The following is a 19819-nucleotide window of genomic DNA, read 5'->3' as shown; positions in this document are numbered from 1 at the left end:
CATTTCCCTTGCAACATGCTTCTGAACATACTGGTATGTCTAGCAAAGATGATGGGAATGGAAAGGTTACCAGAAACTCAAGCGCAGTCCTGGATTGGCATCTGCAACGGTCATGTGTACAGAAATATTTTCCTATAATGAAGTTTTTCAGCTTAAAGTGCTGTGTGGAGGTCAGATTGGATTAAAAAACCCAGAATATCCAGGTGAACTGTTGGATATGTGTTTGTTGCATCGTTTGTTCTGTTTGGGCTTTTTTCAGTTTATGGGCTTGCAACTTTTGTTGTGATCTGCAGGTCTTTTTTACTCCAAAGAAAAGAAAATGTTAGGGCTTTTGTTTAACTGAGGGTGAAAAATGTGATTGCCCCAACTAGGCAGAACAGGATGATGGAAGCTTGCATAATGTGTTGTGGCTCTGGCTGGGGTGATGTTTGTCAGTCCTCTTTAGGCAAATTAATTGAGGCACAGAAGGGATGAAGTGCAGTGAGATTTTTACTAAGTGGGAAAATAACAACACAGACACAATATTTATGTAGTGGTTACCCAAACTGAAGCACAGCTTGTTTTGCCCAGGGTCCTAAGGGAACACTGACTCCACGTTTATAGCTGTTAGGTCACATTTTGATTTGAAGAATCAAAGAAATATGTTTCAGCGTACAGAGGAGTGAACTTCACCAGGATGACCAAAGCAGAGCTTGGCTGGATGTGGCTGTTCCTGTTTCAGGGTGTTGGTGATGGCAGGGCAATGTCCCTTCTCAACTGTGCAGCTGTCACAGCAGCGACTGCGAAGGTCTTGGTGTTTGCCAGCTCCTGCGTTGTTCTTGGGTCTGTTCGTTGTGCTGGGAGCGGTTTGGAGCTCGCCAAGGAAGTGATATTCCTCTTGTGAACTGAGAACCTACACCCTTCGGTTCTCCTGGTAGCAGGGCGGGTTGGGTTCCTCTGTAGGTTGCTCCCTCTTGTTTTAGGGGAGGTAGAGAGACACCTGCAACGTATCAAAGCATTTGGGATCAACAGGTTTATAGCTTGGAGTTTGTTGATCAGATTCTCAGGTAATCTGGGGGGGGGGGGCATTGAGATAACAAAGTTAGGAGAATTTTAGAGTTTATTATCTGATGACGTAAGATTTTATTTGGTGGTTTGAAAGGTTGATATATAAGAACATGAATTAAGCAGTATTATGATTAATAGTTATTTTTTAATCTGTTTCTCATCTATGCGAAGAAGTTTAATGATTTTTAAGAGAATTTATCCTACTATACTACTCAGGGGTTTTTTTGTCCTTTTAAAATGTGTTTATTCTTCTTGAATGGCAGTGATTGCTGCTGCAGGTGGTACTTCGTTCTTGGTTTAGTCCAAGATCATGTTGCAAACGATTGAAAAAAAGACCTTTCTAATTGCATATTCATAAAAGGAAGACAATTTTTTTTTGTAAGGAAACTGGTGTTCAGAAACACTTTTTAATGTACATTGTTTGAATTAAATCTTCTCTTTGTATCCTGGAGTACAGATGGGTCTTTACAGCATGGCTTGAAAATTAGCAGACTGTCGAAGTTGAAGGGGAAGTGAGTTTATGAAACAGTTGGGATGCTAGCTGTGAGGTCCTTACTGCTGGTGCCCTTTTAATACAAGGATGTGTATCAGCTGATCACAACAGCTGTGATTCCACCTGGAGAGAAATGATCCCATCATAATGTTTTAATTACTCGCGGGAACTCTGGATCCTAGAAAGGCTCTTTTATTGGATGTGTCTGTGTATTGTTCTCACAACAAAAATTCATTTTTGCATGTGCAGGCTGTGCTTTATGGTGCTTTGGAAGCACTGCTGACCTGGGCTTGATTGTAAAGTGCTTGTCCTGCTGTATCTCAGGCATGTGGTGTTTCTCAATAGCCTCTTTCCCACTCTGAATTTCCAAATGCCTGGCTTTCGACTGGTTCTGTATTTCTGAACGGCTCCTATTAGCAGGACATAGGCTGAGAGCATTTGGCAGTTGCCTCTGACCCTAAACCCTAGGCAATGATTGTTTTTCTAGGAGTAGTTTACTCACTGATGATTACTGTTGTGCACACAGGCATGCACGCACTGTTCCGTAGTAGTGATCAAATCTGAAGTCTGCTCCATCTATAGAGTAGGTGTTCTGTGATGCCAGGGAAGTTACTCTGGTTGTGCCAGGAGATTCCGTGGGAGGTAAAAGCGGGCAGAGGAAAAGTAACTTGTACATACTTGCAAATTTAACCTATCCAAAACTTGCTTGTTCCATGGAGTCGTACCAGAAGTAAAAGCAAACTGTCCCTATCAATGGAATTTCTATTTTGTTACAGTTTTTTTTCACATGCCAGCTTTTATCTTTGTCCAGCAGGGTCTAAACTCTGCTGACAATAGATGGGTGTGATGGAGCATTGTGTGGAAGTGCCTCCAAAGGCAGTACATGATTATTCCAGTTTGTTCTGATACATGGGAAAAGGAGTAAAGCACCTGATTCAGAATAAATTTCTGTTTATTGCAATACAATACCCTTGAATTTGTAGGAGAATAAATTTCAAAAATTGATCACAGGAATTTTCCGTGTGCATTTTTATTACCCTTTGTCCTTACATGCCTCAGATTTATGGCATATAAACAAAGAAAATACTTTATATGCTTGATTACTGTTTGGTCACTAAATGTGCTCCCTCTGTAGAACTTCACATTTTTTTCTTCATCAAGGCACTTTTTTCCTCCAGTTCACTTCCTTTTTGAGATAAAATCTACGGGGAGTGGGCGTCAAAAGGATGACCATAACAATTGCTTTTGGTCCAAATCTGTTGCATAAGAATCAAGTATTCGAGAACCAATCACTTTTTTTGTATTATTGCTGATTATTATTCCATTGCTTTATTTATTTATTTATTTATTTAATATGGTTAATCCTGACTTTTGAAAAATACAATAATCATTTGACTTATAGTCTAACTTCCCTTTCCAAAATGTAGGTAAAACAAGCTATCAAATGATTCAAACCCCAAGTTGCATTTTAGGGAGCAAAAGTTAAGCCTGCTGACTGAATTTGTAAAAAAACCTGCTGATTATTGAGGATTTGAAGAGTAAAATTAATTGTAAGAGAAAAGCTAAAATGAGGTCAGCTGTGGAAGTGCTGCTTTTCTGTGAACCTTTGCATGTTTGAGATCTGTGAGTTTCATGAACTTTGATTTCAGCAGATTTAGATCTCCTGTCTGCAGATCCTGCCGATGGCATCATGTGCCGTCTTCTGTTTGGCTCCTGCTTTGAAGGTCATGATTCCACAGCCGGGGTTGTGATTGTCTGAATGAAAACAGTGCCAGTCCCCAGGAAAACAGCTTGAATGAGCAGCCACTCCAGTAAGCCAGGGTAACAGACCTTTGCTTCTGAAATAAACTGAAGTCTTGCTCTTGCCCACTGCAGAGCTGAATCCGGAGATGATCTAGCGGCACTGCAGACTTCCTAGTGAAGCCCAGTAGGGCGGGTGCTGGTAGTGCAGGGAAAACTTGCCAGTCACTGAGTGGGAAGAGCAGATAAATCGGAATTTGAGACAGTTTCTTTGCCTTCGTTGTCAGATGAGCCTGGAACTGCTTTACACTGACACGTGTAGGAGATCTGTGGTCTAACGGTGGCAGTCTTTCTCTTTCAGGTTCTCTGGATGCCCAATTGTTGCTGTTGCAGCAAAGCCTGGTGGACCAGAAGCCCCGGAGTCTGAGAACCCCATAGGTGTTTCCGAATTAATCGAGGTACCTGCTGAAGAACATAATAACATAAAATATGCTCAAACTTTTCTATAAGTCTGTTGAAGTACGCTGCATTAGTATTTAGAGCTGAGGAACTCCTGCACTAATGTCAGTTTTAAGGAACCTGATTCTTTAGGGATTCCTTCCAGTGAACGGAGAAGTTGGGGTTGCATGCCCCAAAAGTGAATCTCCTTTTTCAACTGCTAGGCTTCAATGCCTTTGAATAGCTCTGCCTTAAGAAGTAGCTATCACATGTGTGGTGAAATTGGTTTTAAAGTTGTAAAGAGTTATGAGGCATAATGAATAGAAGTAGTTCTATAATTCTGCCAAATCCCTGGTAGGTTTTGTTTTATAATTATGCCGCAGTTAAGAAAACAGTAAAGTGGAGTCAGGCACTCAAAAGTTACACATTGGGAATTGCCTCCTTCCTTAGTGTGTGTATTATGATCCAGTGTTTAAGTGCATGATTCTTTATTTTAAACAACCTTTACCTCACTCCTTGCACAGGATAGACAGGGCTCAAGTGGTGAGCAGGTAGTCTGCATTTTGTTTGAATTCTCATTATTCTGTGTGCCCTCATGACTCCATTCAAATACGGCTCTTTATTCAGAATGATTAATTTCCTCCTGGACTTTTCTTTGGCACACGTGACTGTGGTTTGAGCACTTGGCAAACGGTTAATTTACTTCCAGAAGACCTGTAGGAAGTGTAGAGGTGACTTTAATCCATATTTAGATTGGGAAGCTGGGGCACAAAGCAGTTAAGTCCATTGAGTTTACTTATTTTGGTTGCCAAATTTAAGGAAACTAGGAACTCTCTGGGGACATGTTTGTGTTCTGATCATAGTACCTGCCAATTTTGATTGCAGTTGTGAGTGCTCAGCACTTCTGTTAAGCTTTGGGTTTCTGTTTGGACAGTCCAAGGTGTATAGTCAGTGATTACCTGCGGGAAGTTTCATTTTTAAGAGAATGGCAATGCATGGGAGTTCTGGCATAAGCAAGTGTAGGATCCATTCTCTAGAGGAGCAGCACCTGCCTTCATGATAAAACCATCTTTCTCTGTGGTACTGTGCCTTGCTTACTGCATGCCTTGCATAGCTGCAAAAGAAGAAGCATGGCCTGGATTTACCCTGTGCCCCGAATGAGGTAGGACCTTGGAAAAACTCTGTGATTGTATAGCTAACATTCAGACACGTGTGAACAAGAGAAGACTTTAAGCAAACTGATGCTTCACAGGTATCCTTTGTCCCAGCAATGTGGGTTGTGTTCATTGCTCTTGGTTTGTTTGGGTTTTTTGGGTTTTGTTTTTGTTTTTGCAGGGAGAGAATAAATGCTCAGGTTTTCAAGAAACTAAGTTATATGGCATGAAGCTCATCCTGTGAAGGGCAGGATACTTAAAATAGCTGTTTGAAAGCAGTTTGTAGCTTGTAGTAGATTTGTCACCCTTTGTGTGAATAAGCTTTAGGGAAAAGTCTCATCTCTGCCCTGGAGGGGTGCCGCTGTTATTTGCAGACAGCAGAAGGTAGCCCTAAAACAAAGGCATCGTTCCTTGTAGACTTGCCACGGTCTGACTTGGATGCTTTTGATGCCGCCAGGTTTAAAGTACTTGTAAACTGCTGGTTAGGGTGCAGCACCAGTCATCAAAAGTCTGGGGGTGTCTGGCCCAGAGGGAGGATGTTCCCCATAGGTGCTGAGCACTGAGTGTCCTACCACCTCCCGGGCACGTGTGCCCCGAGACGGGCCTGTGATGTGGTGTGGCCTCAGGAGAGACTTGCTAGGAACCAGGGCACCCACTGCAGTGTCTGGAGAGGTGGAGAGGCAAGTCCTTAGCTCTGCCTTCACCAGGTTCTAGGCACGTTCACTGGGATGTCCCCCAGGGTTAAAAACTTTGAAGGAAATACCCATGTTGCAGCTGTTTGTCAGCTCAGACTGAAGATGAGAAGAGCTGGCAGATGCTGTGTGAGCCCTGCCACTGAGCTTCAAGGGTTTATCCTTCCTGTCCTCGGCAAGAGACCCTCCCCATTGTTCTGCCATTACAACCGCGGGCTTAACCTGCTGTTTCTGACCCTAAACGCAGACATTAAAGGCCAAGTTTATATGCTGATGTTCAAACAGAGGCAGAGATCAAAAGTGATTTGAAACAGGAGTGAACCAGTTCCTCCGAAGCACTCTTGGTCCCTGACTGCATTTCTGTAACTAAGGTCTTCTGTATACAGTTTAAGAAACAGTATTTGTCAGCAAGACAGGAATCCTAAACTTGGAGAATTTCTCTAGAAAATGGTACTTAGGTCGCTATCTTTCTCAGTGGTTTGATCCTCCAAGAAGTGTTAACAGATACCTGAAGGGGAAGTCGACTTTGAAAACTTAACCCAGTATAATAGTTTTTCTGGGAGGAAGGCAGGGATATGGGCTCTGTGGTGCACTAATATCTGTATATAAATTCATTTTTACAAAATCCAGAAAAGCTGCAGTAGCAAAATGCACTGTAAAATTGTACTTTTGAGAGAGGAAAAAAAAGGGGGTGGGGGAACATGTAGAGGGTTTTTTTTTCCTCTTCGCTTTGCTGCAGTGTTTATATTGAGTTTGGCAGCAAGTTTATTGCCCGGGCAGTTTTGCTAACCAAGCTAAATGTGCAGCACCAAATCTTTCTAAGGCAGAAAATCAAACTGTTCCTGCTGTTAAGTGTACGTCTCCTCTATGGCCCACACAGTTAATTTGACATTGGTGCATTCTGAGCTCATTGGGAGATGCCTGACATCAGTAAAACTGCAAGCTTGTTCAATCAATCATGCTTTCCTGCCTCTTGCGGCATGGTGCTCATGACTTTTCACCCAGGCATGGTGCTGCTTTTTTTTTTTTTTTTTTTTTTTTTTTTTTTTTCCCAGGTCCTCAAGTCTCAGGTTTACCTGCCATCAAGAGACCCCTCAGGACACTTCCTTATGGCAGTCGACCACTGTTTCTCTATCAAGGGTCAGGGCACGGTGATGACAGGGACTATTCTTTCTGGCTCTGTTAGCCTTGGTGACAACGTGGAGATTCCTGCCCTGAAGGTGAGTCTCTCATTTTCACTCCCCCCACTTTTCCTGATAGAAAGAGACACTCAACAAAGAAGAGAGTGTTCTCTTCCAATCTGAAATTATTCAATTATTTTCTATGTCTTTGGTACTCTACCATAAGCCAGTTCATAATGGGAAGAGATGTAGAGATTTTTAAATAAACCAGCCAGTAGAGGTACCTGATGAATTTCAGCTGAGTGAAGACTGACCTAGATGAGCATGTTAGACTTTGAAAATCAGAAAAGCAAGGTGGGCATGTTTCCAGGATAGGATGTGCCCAAGGACTGAACAAGGTTTGAGTGAGGTTACTTTCATTTGAGACATGCTGCGATGAGAAGGCTTGTGAAAGAACCTGAGCAGGTAGGCTTCTGACGTGTCTGGGGGTGAAGGAAACGACGAGAAGAGGGCATTGAGATGCTCAGGGTACGTCGGCTTGGCCGGGGCTTTAGCTGATGTCAGCATGTTCTGGGAGCGCTGCTGGCATGCAGAGGTGGCTGCTGCTCTTGGGCATCTGAGCCTGTAGAAGGTCGAGAGGCCTTTCAGTGGCCTTTGTAACTGCCTAACTGTGGTTACTGTTGCATTTCCTTAAAATGCATTTTTATATTCCTATTATATAATAAAAATATATTTTTATATTATCCTTTAAAAGAAAACAAGATGACTTTATACTTGGAACAGGTGAAGCCTATTTCACAGTGCTGATTTGTACTGGTCTGACTTTCCCTTTTTATTAATTGCCCAAAATGAGTCAAGATTTGTGGAGCATTTTGCAGCTGCCACTTAAAGTGGACCCAGCTGGCTACATTCTGAGAGTAGTCAGCTTTTGGCTGAACAAGCCTGCATGGGACCCTGTTGGTGTTGTATTATCCTCGGGTTGTGTTACTATAAGGACCTTACTCTTTTGTTGAGTGAGCATTCTGCATTCTTACCTTTGCCTGTACTTTATGGGCAAGCGAAGGACTAAGTGAGGCATTCTGATTTCACCTGAAATATTTTGCTGGTAGTTGACAACTAATTTTTGTTCAGTCTTCTGTGATGCCTGTGGCCATCTAGTTTATATCATATTGTCCTTTGCATAAAAGTGATTTGCACATGCACCCAATCATGTCTGTTTTCCCAGTGGAGTTCCATGTTCTCGTTTGAGGCATGCAGCCCGTTCCGGAACCCTGCTTGTAATTCCTGCAGGGAATACGCTTTGCTGGGGTTGCAGCCCTGGTTACAGCCTCTCCTGCTTTCCCCTTGCCAGTGTTCCTTCCCTTTTCGGATGTGTCCTGCTGGCTGTCCTGGGCCTGTCTGCACCAGCCCCCCAAGGAGGGAGAAGTGGTTGGGAGTCCGAGGCTGCCATGCGGTGGCTCCTGCACCGCAGAGGCCTGGCACAGCTTGTTGCCTACTTTGGTTTTGGCACAGCACTGGCCAAACTTCCTGTAGCTTTGTGCTCTGGGAGATGGGGCTGCGATGGAGTAATTATTTCTTTCAAAGAAAGAATGCATAACTAGATTATATCTGGAAATGACCATTTAGCTCTTCGCGTATAGTCCAAGAACGTTTTGGAGAAGGATATTCAGGAATTAGTCTGTTCTTTGAGAATCCATATGAAGGGAAAAGTGGCAAAAATATAGAGAATAACTTGCCTGTTGCAAATGTGTTTTTAAAAGGTTCAATAGAAAAGGCTTTTAGTGGGACTTTTTAAAAAAGATACTTCTTCCCAAGTGCCAGGGGGAGCAGTGAAGTGAAAGGCAGGTTAACAGATAAACAGGTCATTGACAAAGGGAAGCCAGATCCCTTGGCTTTTATGGCATTAACATCTTTCCTCTAGGTTTTAGTTATTTTCAGTTGGTGTTAATGAATTAATCCTTCACTGCCTTGTGTGAAATAGAAGGTGTGTCCATACCTCTGAGCAGTAATAGGGTGGACAGAGTTTTGTGTTTTGTTTTTTTGCCGCTAGCAGCTTATGAATATTCATGTTCATATTGTCCAGGTATGGAAGCCAAGGCCCAGTAAAAGGAAGCAACTTTTGTAAGTTTGCGTGTTGTACTTGTCCCTGCACGATGCTAGCGGGGGTGGGTTAGGATACCTATAAAAGGTCAAACCTTTCTCAGGCCTACAAGGTAACGGAGGAAGCACATTTCACAACACGTTGTGGTTTATGACTCCCTCTGACCTTTTTTTGCCCTGACCCTGTGGTAACTGAGATTGACAGCTGGTGCCCACTGGGCATTTAGGGACATTACAAACCAGCTGCTTTTTGAGTTTGAAGAACCCTCTCACCAAATGAAGTGGCATCACCTTCCTGTTCTACTAATGGACTTCGACATCTTTGACCGCTTGAACCTGCACAAAGGAGGGACACAGCAATTAAAAATAAACAGTGACATTCTCAAACGCCCGTGCTTGCTCTGATTGAGGCTGAGAGCACCAGCAGTGCATGGATTCCTTTATGCTGTTGCCTATGTAAATTGCCATCTGGGGTTGATTATCCATATAGCGAAAAGAAAAATTATATATATGTGTTTGGCAAAAAACTTTGACACAGCAAACAGTTCACCATCCAATTGAGTTAGTACTGCTCGCTCACTAGCACTTGAAATCCACCTTGAAGAGCATGAACCTAGGATTTCTGCAGCAAAAATGTAGTGTTGGCAGAATTCTGAATGTCCTTTAAGATTATTTCAAGTGGTCTTTCAATCTCTGTAGTCTTCCAGTTTATAAATTGTAACAGCTTGTGACATTTTTATTTCTGCTTTATAAAAGTTCTTAGAGTTTGAATAATAAGGATTTTTTAAATATAGATTAATTTTACTTTACCGATAGGTTTGGCTATAATCACTTCAAAATACTTATCTATTTTGTTTAAGTGAGCATGAATGTCAAATTCTAGTGCTGCTATGTCTTTTCATAGCATGCTTTCATTGAGAAAGGAAAGTGTTTTTTTCAGTGGGGGAGAAATATCTTTGCCTTCCTTATCCAGGTGAAAAAAACCCCATCAAAGTAGCTTAAGAACAGCAGCTACTTAGAAGGCAAAAAAACAGGCATGGACCAGGACTTTTGTTCTTGTCTCAAAACAAAACCCATAATCCTTGTGTGAAAAGTAATGCAAAATCTGTAGTATGTGGCCTTCCTTCTGGCCCGTGTCAGTGATTCTAGTTTTGGATTGCACAGCTGTAAGCACATTAGAGATACTGGAAGATTGGTTAAAACAGATGATAATACCTTAATGTTCCTTTAAAGATGCTTTAGAACACACCAGGTGTTCCAGGTTGATGAATAAGAATCGCTCTCTGTGAAGAGTTGTGAAAGATCATAGAAGAGGTCAAGTCTGCGTTGAGTGAGGGGCAGAGGTAGATGTGCACAGTTCAGGGCTATAAACGTGCTCACCCTGGCGGTGTCGGCTCAGCACCGATCGCCCGTGTGCCAGTGCTGCACATACAGTGCAGTGCCAGTGCAGCACCTACGGGGCAGCACGTACAAAGACCACTGCTGTTTTTTTCAGGACTTGTAAGAAGTAGAAACTTTTTCTTCCCCCTTCCTATTCAAGTTCCAATCTGTTCTGTTTGATGTAATTACTGACAAACGTTAGAGCAAGTTGATGCAAGCTGGAGGGCTGGTGGAGGTTAACAGCTTTGCTGAGCCGAGATAAAAGCGCGGTGGGTGCCGTTTTGTGCAGCGCTTTGTCAGAAGTTCAGGAGGACCTTGAAGGCTGAGTAGCTGTTACTGGTGAATGTTTGTGTTGATGGGTTTTGGTAGGGGATCGTGTGGGGATTTTTGTGTCCTGAAGCTGAATAACGTATCTGATGTTAACACAGTGCGGAGTTATTTCTTGTGTAATAAATCACGTGGACACCCCATCATTGGACCGGCCTTGGGAGGTGCCTCTGGAGACACTGTCAGAGTTTTGATCTGCTAGGTGTGGCTGAGCTGTTATCATTAAAGGAGATGATGATGAATATTCATACTGGGTCCAGCCTTCACACTGTTAATTAATGTTGAGCATTTCAATCTCAGAAGTTGCAAGTGTGTTTATGAAATGCTTCTCTTGGAGAGCAGTCATCCAGGTGTTCTGTGATACACTCTCAAGAGGTCACCTGGGACATCAAATATGAAAAATGCGAGAAACTTGCTTCTGTTAATCTAGTCGAGTCTTCCAGTAAATGAGAGTGTCAGTTTAAATCAGTAGTGGATTCTGTCTTGGCAAGGGACTATTTGCTGTCAAATGATACTGACTTCATGAACTTTTAAGAAACATCATTTTGTAAGGGCGATGCTGAGAAGCTTCATGTACTTCCACCGCAACTGTATGAAAAGAGTTTTTCAAGCTTCTTTGTTGGCTAGATAACCTCGGTCTGTTTTTTGGCAAACATTCTGTAGTTTTTATGTCTCATCCAACAAAAAAATTCTCCAGTGTCTGATAGAATAACCCAAATAGTACTTGCAAGACTGTTTCCTTCAAGCCACTGTAGCTGTTGAAATCCCAAGATACATCTGGTTTTGCCCACATGAGGACTTCAGCGTATCTGATGTCCCAAGAGCTCTGATTAGTGAGCTTTTGTATATAAATGTAGTAAGAGCTGATTTCAGTGCATTTAGGGACTTTTTGCATGATCAGAGTTACACAGTTAAGTCTTGTCAGAGAGTATTTAAATCTCAGAAAATGGAGTTGCATGAAATCCCGCTGAATAGGATCACAAGGACACTGTGGGCTTCCATGGGGAAGTTTCTACCACTGCTGTTTTGAGTCCTTTGGACCTCATGACATGTCCTTTCCAAATTTCAGGGTGTCTTGACTGGTTTTTGAACTCTATTTAGAGAGAAGTCTCACTAAATTTTCTGAGAGTATGTCTGCTGTTTCTACATCTGTTTTTTCCAGGGCTGCTTGGATGTTTTTTCTTGCCCAGTGCTGATACAAACAGCCTTTAAAATGCTACGGTAGAAGTCCAGCTCGCCTTGAACGTTTTCTTACCATTGAAATGTTGTGAAGGGCAGTTCAGAGAATTGGGCAGGGGGGGAAAATCAAGTGAACGTAACTGATAAAATCGTGAAAAAGCAGTTCATAATACATATTAAAATATGTGGATGATAAAATACAAGTATCTTAAATCCTAAATCAATAAATTAAACATATACACAATAACGTTATACATGTGGTTTAGTTCAGTACAAGTATTAAGCTGTTTCTTTAATTGTTTGCCACTTCTAAAGCATGGGTTGTGTTTTTTGGAGATTTTCTCCTTTCCTAGAAAACATCAGTGTGAATCCTACTGGTTTTGCATCTGCTGTGGCATTTACTTAAAAGCAAAACATGCAGGATTTGGCTTATACTGGAAAGTGCTCTGCTTTCAACATTTAGGATGTTATCAGTTGTTTTGGAAGAATTAAACTCCTCAGCACAGTTCTTTGTGGTTATGTAAAGGATTAAAGACTTTATCCAGTGCCTGTGGAATGAAATTTAGATCTGGCAATAAAAACGTCTTAAATCTTTTTGGCTCGATCTCTTGAGAGAATAAGAGTAGCAGATGCGGAATCTTTCTAAAGATCCGCTCCCTCATTTTCAATGTATGGTTTTGTAACTTTTTACTGTGTGTGGTTTTTTTGGCTTTGTTTTTTATTTCTGTTTGAGTTCACACTTTAAAAAAAACCCCAAACCAACACCAAGCCTTCAAACTCACCCCCCACCTTCAAACAAACTCAAAACCTCAAGACCCCAAAGAACAGAATCCACTTTAATTTTGTATTTAAAAAAATAAAAATCAAGTTAACTTAAAAAAGGCTCAGGAATAAAAATGAGATTTGTACGTTGCTATTCTTTCACTACCTGTTACTAAAGCACAGTGGTTTAATTAATATTGCTTGCAATTTCTTTAAGTATCATGCAGGAACAGTAAAAAGAGCGAGCAAGATAAAGGACTTTGTTAAGGTTTGTTTTATTCAGGACCAGGGATAAGACATAGTAGAAAGGGAGCTGGATATATATCATGGGTGTCTTAAAAAATTTTTTTTCTACTTGGTCAGAGCAGAAGGGAAGGAAGCCAGGGGAGAGCAGCCAGCCTGTGCAGTGCTAATCCAAACCATACACTGTATTTTTGGAGCTTGTGTGTCTAATGTGATCTCTGTAGGCAGGAAAGTGGCCTAGTCAGTGCTGGCCAATTAACTCTTCAACTACTAAAATTCATCTGCAGCTTTTCTTGGAGGTCTAGATGTACCCCGTGCTCCCTGCCAGTTTGATACACGTTACCTGCTAATGGATTAGAAAAATTACCAAAGTTTTTTCCTACAGTGAATCTGCAGAGGAAGAGATTTGTGTGTAACTTCTGCCTTGCTTCTGTCCACTTAACCCACCTGTAAATGCCTGGTTGGGACCCGGGCTCCACGGGGCGGTGCAGCAGTGCTGGGACCAGCACTGTTCTCCAGGGCAGACTTCAACTGGTGCAGTAGTTCTGCGATACTGATGGCCTGGTCAGAGTTTCTGCAGTGCCGACTGGTTGTGGTTAGTGCATGAGATAATATAAAGTGTGTATTTTGTGCCATGGCCACGCAGATAATTTTGCCTTAGTTAGAAAGTGCAGCGTTATTATTGCCTAAGGATTGGTACGCTGTGTAATTGGGGTTCAAAATGGAAAAGAAATATAGGATCATCTCGACTCTGAGCAGGCGAAAATACTGAGATGAACATCATATTTTTGATACAATGACTGATTTTCTTAGATAAATCAAATTATGTTTTTTCTGCCCAGATTTCAGTAAATCATTTGTTTCATGAGAACTGTTAAAAAAATGAAGAAAGTTGCTACAGAAATACAAAGTGGGAAAGAAACTGAGCTGAAGAAGAGGGAACCAGTGGACTAACAGAAAAATTAGAGGTCAAGTCATTCTGAGGCTGATCTTGGCCCTGCAGGGTAGTGGTTTCTCTCGTCCCTTGGTGCACCCTTCCAGGCACGCAGGCGTTCTCCCTGCTAGCCTCCTGGCTAGCGTGGGCTGCTGGCAGGCGTCAGAGCTCTGTGGCTCTCTGGGACTTCCCGGTGCGCTGGGTCGCTGGATCTGACGGAAGGCTCAGTCCCCCGGTACAGGAGAGTGCCACAGCTGGAGAAAGGGAGCATGTTCTTGTAATGTTCGTGAGCAATTTGGCTTCAGTGTGGCAGCATACTTAAGGGTAAACAAACAGGTAGTTTTGCAACAAAACGAAGTTGAAAACCAGACCTCTAATAAAGCCATTAAGATGGCATCTGACATTTAGATGTATCTCTCTTGCTTTAACTTCATTTATCAGCTTGTTCTACTTTTTCTCCTGCCTATTTCCATATTTCTCCATCTCTAGCTTCTTTCCCAGCCTCGAAGCTTACTCTTCGAAGTGACTGAGGCTTTCCACTTACACCAGGGATTGAAGAAACTTGTTGCTCCCTCTTTTTCTCAGCTTCTGTTGCAATCTCGAGTCACAAGGCAGTTGTGTATACTTCCTTCCTTCAAGTGTATCTTGGCTTGAAACCAGCATCAGTGAGTGTCAAATGTGAAACCTGGGGATGGTATTTTTGAATTGTTTCTATAGGCTGAAGCTGGAGTAGGTCTGATGAGAGAAAGGGCCAGAGCTGATAAACACTGAGTGGTGTTACCCTCTCAAGGTCAGCTTCTGAAGATGAGTAAGCAGGTTCTGATACCTCCTCTACAGGGTATGCCAGCTTGCCAGCTATTGTTTTTCGAGGGCTAAATGTCTTGCATTTATAGTTTGACAATGAGTCCTGGGGCCACCTAGAGTGGGTACTCTAAGCAGTGGTCCTGTAAGCTGTGCACAGGAGGAGAAAGATCATGAGATGACTTGAGTCAAGCCTGGGATGCAACTGAAGAAAACCATGCGTGTTATCCCGGGACTAGTAGGTAACATGCTCCCTGTTGAACAGTTGCTGCTCCAGTGATCAAGTGTTGTGGTTTGGGGTTTGTGTACCCTGGGGTTCAAGATTGGTTTGCAACTTAAGTTAATGGACATTGCTATAGTAATCACAAAATTTCATCCAAATGCCTTTTTGTTTAAGCTTTACGGTAACTTTTTGAAGCAAAGGATGGCTGGTTTGTGTTTGCATAACTCGTTTGCGTAAGCATTGCTGCTGCCAGGTCATTAACTTTATTTCTCTTAATTTATCAGGTAGAATTGTTCTCAAATCAATTGAAAACAGACCCACATGCACGTACACATACCGTTTGAGCAGGAATCTTAGTGGAACGCTTGAATAGTAATTGGAAAGGTAGCCCCCTCCATGGCAAACAGAGCTTTCACTTTGCATTCCTGCTGTGAATGTAACTTTAGCATGGTAGGCTTAGTTAGAGCACTGACTATCCTGTTTTAAATATTTAAGTTCAAGTGCTGGAGGCTTTGGCAAAATTTCAGTAACCAGAATGAAGGAAGGGAATGTCACTTTTTGTTCTTCCTTGGTCATCCATACAGAGTACGACTCCTCGTTTGATCAGGCTTTTAAGAGCGCAGAACAAGCCAGCAAGCGTTAACGAAGCCGTGGTCTGTGTGTTATAAAGTTCTGCTCAGATCTGGGCGTTGGCAAAAATGGATCTGAATATTGAAAATAGACTAGTGCATAAATGCCCAAGAATCTGTGTTTAGTCTATTAGCAGAGTATTTTCTTGAAGTACCACTACAGAAAGTCCCCTGAATCTCATGCCTTGTACTGTGTGTTCCTGCAGTGACACCAATTATAAAACTCTAAATTTTATTCTTTGTTACTACTATGAAAATTACAGAAGAATTGACTTTTCTCTTTAAATATTTGTTCAGCTGAATCTGTTGTCGTGTGCCTGTGATGGTAACAGGCATTGTTGAAACTAAATGGACGATACATCTCCTCACTAGAGTATTCCTACAGCCTTATATAGCTGTTGCAGTTAGAAATGAAAGGAAAAGTAATACCAAGGAAAACCAATATTTACAATATCAGCTGGAATAATAAAATGATGTAAGCTGCCCAGATACTGTGGTGAACATGTGAATGCCTAGATACAGATTTTTCATTTGCAGCTGTCTGAAATGAAAGCTGCAACCTCCCGGGCTCTTCATGGCTGTAAAGATTACCTTGAAAGCATATGCAGTAAAGTGCAGTTGGCTTCTCTTTCTTTCTCCTCTAATGAATAAATAATCAAGAATAACATTAGAAATAAAAAGGAAAGGTCAGATAGCCTGTTTAAAGAGTCACTGTAGCGAATACATCTTTACATGCTTAAACTGTAGACTTAAAAACTACTGGGCCTTTGTGAAAGTTAGCTTTAGTAGTTGACCTGTCGTCTGTCTAGGCAGTCTCTACTGCACACCCTATGTAGTGTGTATCTTAGAGTCTGCAAGGGATGGCAGAGATGCCCTTACTGCCTCTTCAGTCTAGGTGGCAGAAATCACCCGTGAGAACAGAATAACTCACTGGAAGTGATGACCCTGTTTATATATACAGATACCATTATTTTGTTTTCTTCAACAGAAAAGAGAGAGAGGTAGTGAAAATGATTCAGAAGTGTGTCACTTCAGTTTTGTGTGAGGTTTTAGAACTTCTTGAGGTTTTTCTACCCTCTCAGTATTCATCTAACCATTTTGGTTTTATTCATTTTGGTTGCTGTGTTGTTGCTTTTACTTAATACTCATTATATAATGAATTTCAATAGACTTCTAGGATAACCATCCCTGGGAGAGGCTCTTGTCTGATGTGCAACACCTAGTACGTAGGGCTGCAACAAGTTAAGTGGTGGCTTAGGGAAAAAAAAGTGTTATAATATGAAATACAGGTATTATTCATGTGGTATTTTCTTTGCCTGGTTGAAGACATTGATCCTGCTTGTGGAGATTAGTTGACAATAATTTGAAGTCTTCAGGGAGTGAGGAATATGCAGGTATACCACAAACACTCAAAACCACAGAAAAGGGGATTATAAGGGGAAACTTGAAAATACGATTTTTAGTAAAGGATTGAAGTAAATGCCCAGTAAGACTAAAATACATGCCCAGTTTGGCCTTGAGTCCACACAAAGCAGTGTCAGCTTGTTTAGTCCAAATGCAAAGAAATGTACAAATGTTTATAAAGATAAAATGCAAAATCCCCTTCTGGGCTATTTTGCATAAAGTTTTGTATGACAAGTGTTGCTATTTCAGCTGTTTTTTTTCCGTTGTTAACGATGCTTTTGTTTGGGGAGAAACAATTATTTGTACAAAATGTATTAAGGTGGCAAGTGCCCCCCAATTAATGTTTTATTCTAGTCTTGTCGAAGGCTGCTTGACTGCTCGGGCTTCAGAGGAGGTTATTAAGTACGTTTGCCCCAGGGTAGGACTTTAATCTTTTATGGGTGGAAGTTCTCCAAACGGGTGATGCAGGGAGGGGTCCTAACGTGCTCTGAGCCCTCCCGCGTGCCTGAGATGCTACGTGAGATTGAAGTTCAACGTAATTTATTCTGGTGTGTTAGTATTTCTCGGGCATGCAGTTCCTAAAATAGTGTGAAAATGGTGGAAATCTCCAGGTTGGTACAGATGGTGATGTGTCTGCTTTTCCTTCTTGCAGCAAATGCTAACAGATCAGTCAAAAGTTTTAAGATACATTCGTAGTCAAACAGTTTTTGTAGTAGACAAAGTTCAACTTTTTTCAAGTACTTCCTTGTGTCTTTGCTTTTTCATCTGCACTTTTACCGCCCACCCATCGTATCTGTGCACGCTGCTGAACTCCCATTTTTAAATCCATTTTCCAGATGTCGTGCAGGCAGCACACGAATGGTCGCTGAGCTCACAGGCTCTATCCCCACTTCTAGAGAGCTGCTTAAAGATTTTTAAATCTATGGAGGGGGGAAAAAATCTTTGTAAACTTCAGGTGTACTGTTAAGAATAGAGATAATAGAGGTAAAGAGAGTAACAAGAGCATGTTTGGGGAAGATAATTGTGCCTCTGGTAGCCTCTGAGACATGTGTATGCTGAACTGATTTGGTGGGTCACCAGGAATACTATGGATGTTGTCTGTCTTTGCTTTCTAAAGGAATGTTTTTGGCAGGAAGATAAGCAGTATTTTCTTTTTTTTAAATGACACTAATTTTCTAGTAAGAACACACAAATGAGAATGTGAAGGTAAGGGTTCTGTTCCCTCTTTAAAAAAAGTTTGGGAGCTTTTCTGTTCTCTTATTTTTTTATACAAGCTTTCTGTTTCAATTTTGGTTAGAAGCAAAAGCATGATAAACTTCTGTTTGTGGGTTGGTTTTTGTTTTTTAAATAAGGGTGATTCTAATTCTTGTCTGAGGGCAGCATGAAGTTAATATTGGCAAGCTGTGCTAAAGGTTCATGTGTACGGGAAGAGAGATGGGCAAAGAAATCTTTACATCAGACTTGAGTGGGGGAGAAAGAAGTTAACATTTAGGCATAGTTTTGTGGTTATGGTGTGACTCACAAGAAAGACTTAGGCCATCTGACATGTACATTACAAACAGTTGTAAAAACATACCATTAGATACCCACAATGTGTAGTGGGCTGAGTTAATGCTATTTTGAATCCATAATGTTAAAGTGTTCTGGCACAGTGAGTGTAACCCCGCAAACCAAACGCTGTATTTATTGCTTTTTGCTTTACGTCGCGTTGCTGTCCCTGACAGACAAGGTTCCTTCTGATCAGCTCAAGTGAAGTTTTAATCCTGCCTTTCACTTGTTCAGTGTCATCTAGCTGCGGTGACACCAGCCAGGGCTTTGACTTGAGTCAGGATTTAGATAGACTTTAACAGAATATGTTGATGTGATTAAAATGTTTCTAATTACGGCCAGTGTTTTACAACATGCACGCTTGTTTTCTTGCTGTTTACCTGTATATGGAAAATCAAATTTGCAGATTTATGTTCAAAAGTTGTTATATTTTTAAGTTTTCCTCAATATGTCTCTTAAATCTCAAATTGTATGGTGATAATCTTACCAGATGTGAACTTTTGCATAAGTATGATTTTGAACCTGCTGGACCTGTACCTCTATCTGAGCATGACCGTGTAGAAATGAGTCTTGCATCTTCCTAATATTTCACATGCTGTTAAAATTTTCTTGGGAATCTGTTCAGAATTTGAATGATGCATTTTGTTTTCAGCTTTTGAAAGTAATGGCTTTCGTAATGGGTTCCTTAGCTTCAGCCTCACCTCTGAGGGAGATGTTAGAAACATTTAATAGCTTTAAAAGAAGCTTTTTGGAAAGTGCAGTGTCTGGTGTGTGCTGTATGCAAGAGGTCTGAAGACGTGCTTTTTTCTACATTTTTGTGATAAAGAGTGATCTTTAGGATCGGGTTCAGCTTCTATTTAATCTTAGCTTTAACACAGTTGAGCCATTCTGTGTTTAAATCCCCTTGCAAAAATAATTGATTCCATCTATTGTTTTTTTTTAACCTGTGTTTTGTAAGTCAAATATTAAGACTTCAGTAGGTTGATATAGAAGCTATGAATGTTTTTTGGGGAAAAAAAAAATCCTCCCCATACATAGCAACTGTAAAAAGTGGGACTCTGTTTGTGAGGCTGACTGTTTCTCCTGCACTGATCATAGGAGGGAAGTAATTTTTCAGAGGGCACAGAGATGGCACAAGGACGTTTTTAAAGTTGTGTGTTGGGTTTTCTGTGTGTGCGTGGTTTCGTTAAATTGTTTGAAGGCAGCACTGAAAATTGGAGCCATAAAGGAAAACAGATTGTCAGATGCTGATTATCCCGGGTACCACGCAGCTGACTTGCAGCAGTGAGAGCTCAGTGTTCCCGGTAAATCAGGCTGCTTCTGTTTCATGATGGATTTTGTTGTTAGCTGAAAAAAAGGGCCAATGAAGTACTGTGACTGTTTTTTTATTTTTGGGTCTAAAACTTTCACTTGCTATATTTAAAGATCTTATTAAGTGTGTTTCTCATATGCAATATTTTTGTTTGGAAATTCTGTCTCGTTTGAGTTCATAGCACTGATCAGAATTCTGCAGTAGTGAAAAATAAGTCAGAGCTGGAACAGGCTAATATTTGGGCTTTTGAGCCTTCAGAGTAACTTCCTATCATGCATTGTTCGTAAATGCA

The 19819-nt window shown here is 41.3% G+C and overlaps 1 protein-coding gene across 3 annotated transcripts in view; it reads left to right on the top strand.

Annotated features, from left to right (window-relative positions):
• The window catches only part of EEFSEC (eukaryotic elongation factor, selenocysteine-tRNA specific), a 102964-nt gene that overhangs the window by 11902 nt on the left and 71243 nt on the right, over positions 1-19819 (top strand). For all 3 annotated transcript variants that reach the window (XR_003399315.1, XM_026857517.1, XM_026857518.1), the window contains exons 3-4: positions 3642-3738; positions 6620-6784. Coding sequence is in view for 2 of the 3 variants with exons in the window: in XM_026857517.1 (XP_026713318.1) it covers positions 3642-3738; positions 6620-6784 (262 nt within the window). In the remaining variant the exon portion in view is untranslated. The remainder of the gene's footprint in view (positions 1-3641; positions 3739-6619; positions 6785-19819) is intronic.

The sequence above is a fragment of the Athene cunicularia genome (genome assembly GCF_003259725.1).
Source record: "Athene cunicularia isolate RWA chromosome 12 unlocalized genomic scaffold, athCun1 chr12_part1, whole genome shotgun sequence".
NCBI classification, from domain to species: Eukaryota; Metazoa; Chordata; class Aves; order Strigiformes; family Strigidae; genus Athene; species Athene cunicularia.
Note: the sequence above shows the minus strand (reverse complement) of the source record. Positions and strands in the feature narration are given on the sequence as shown.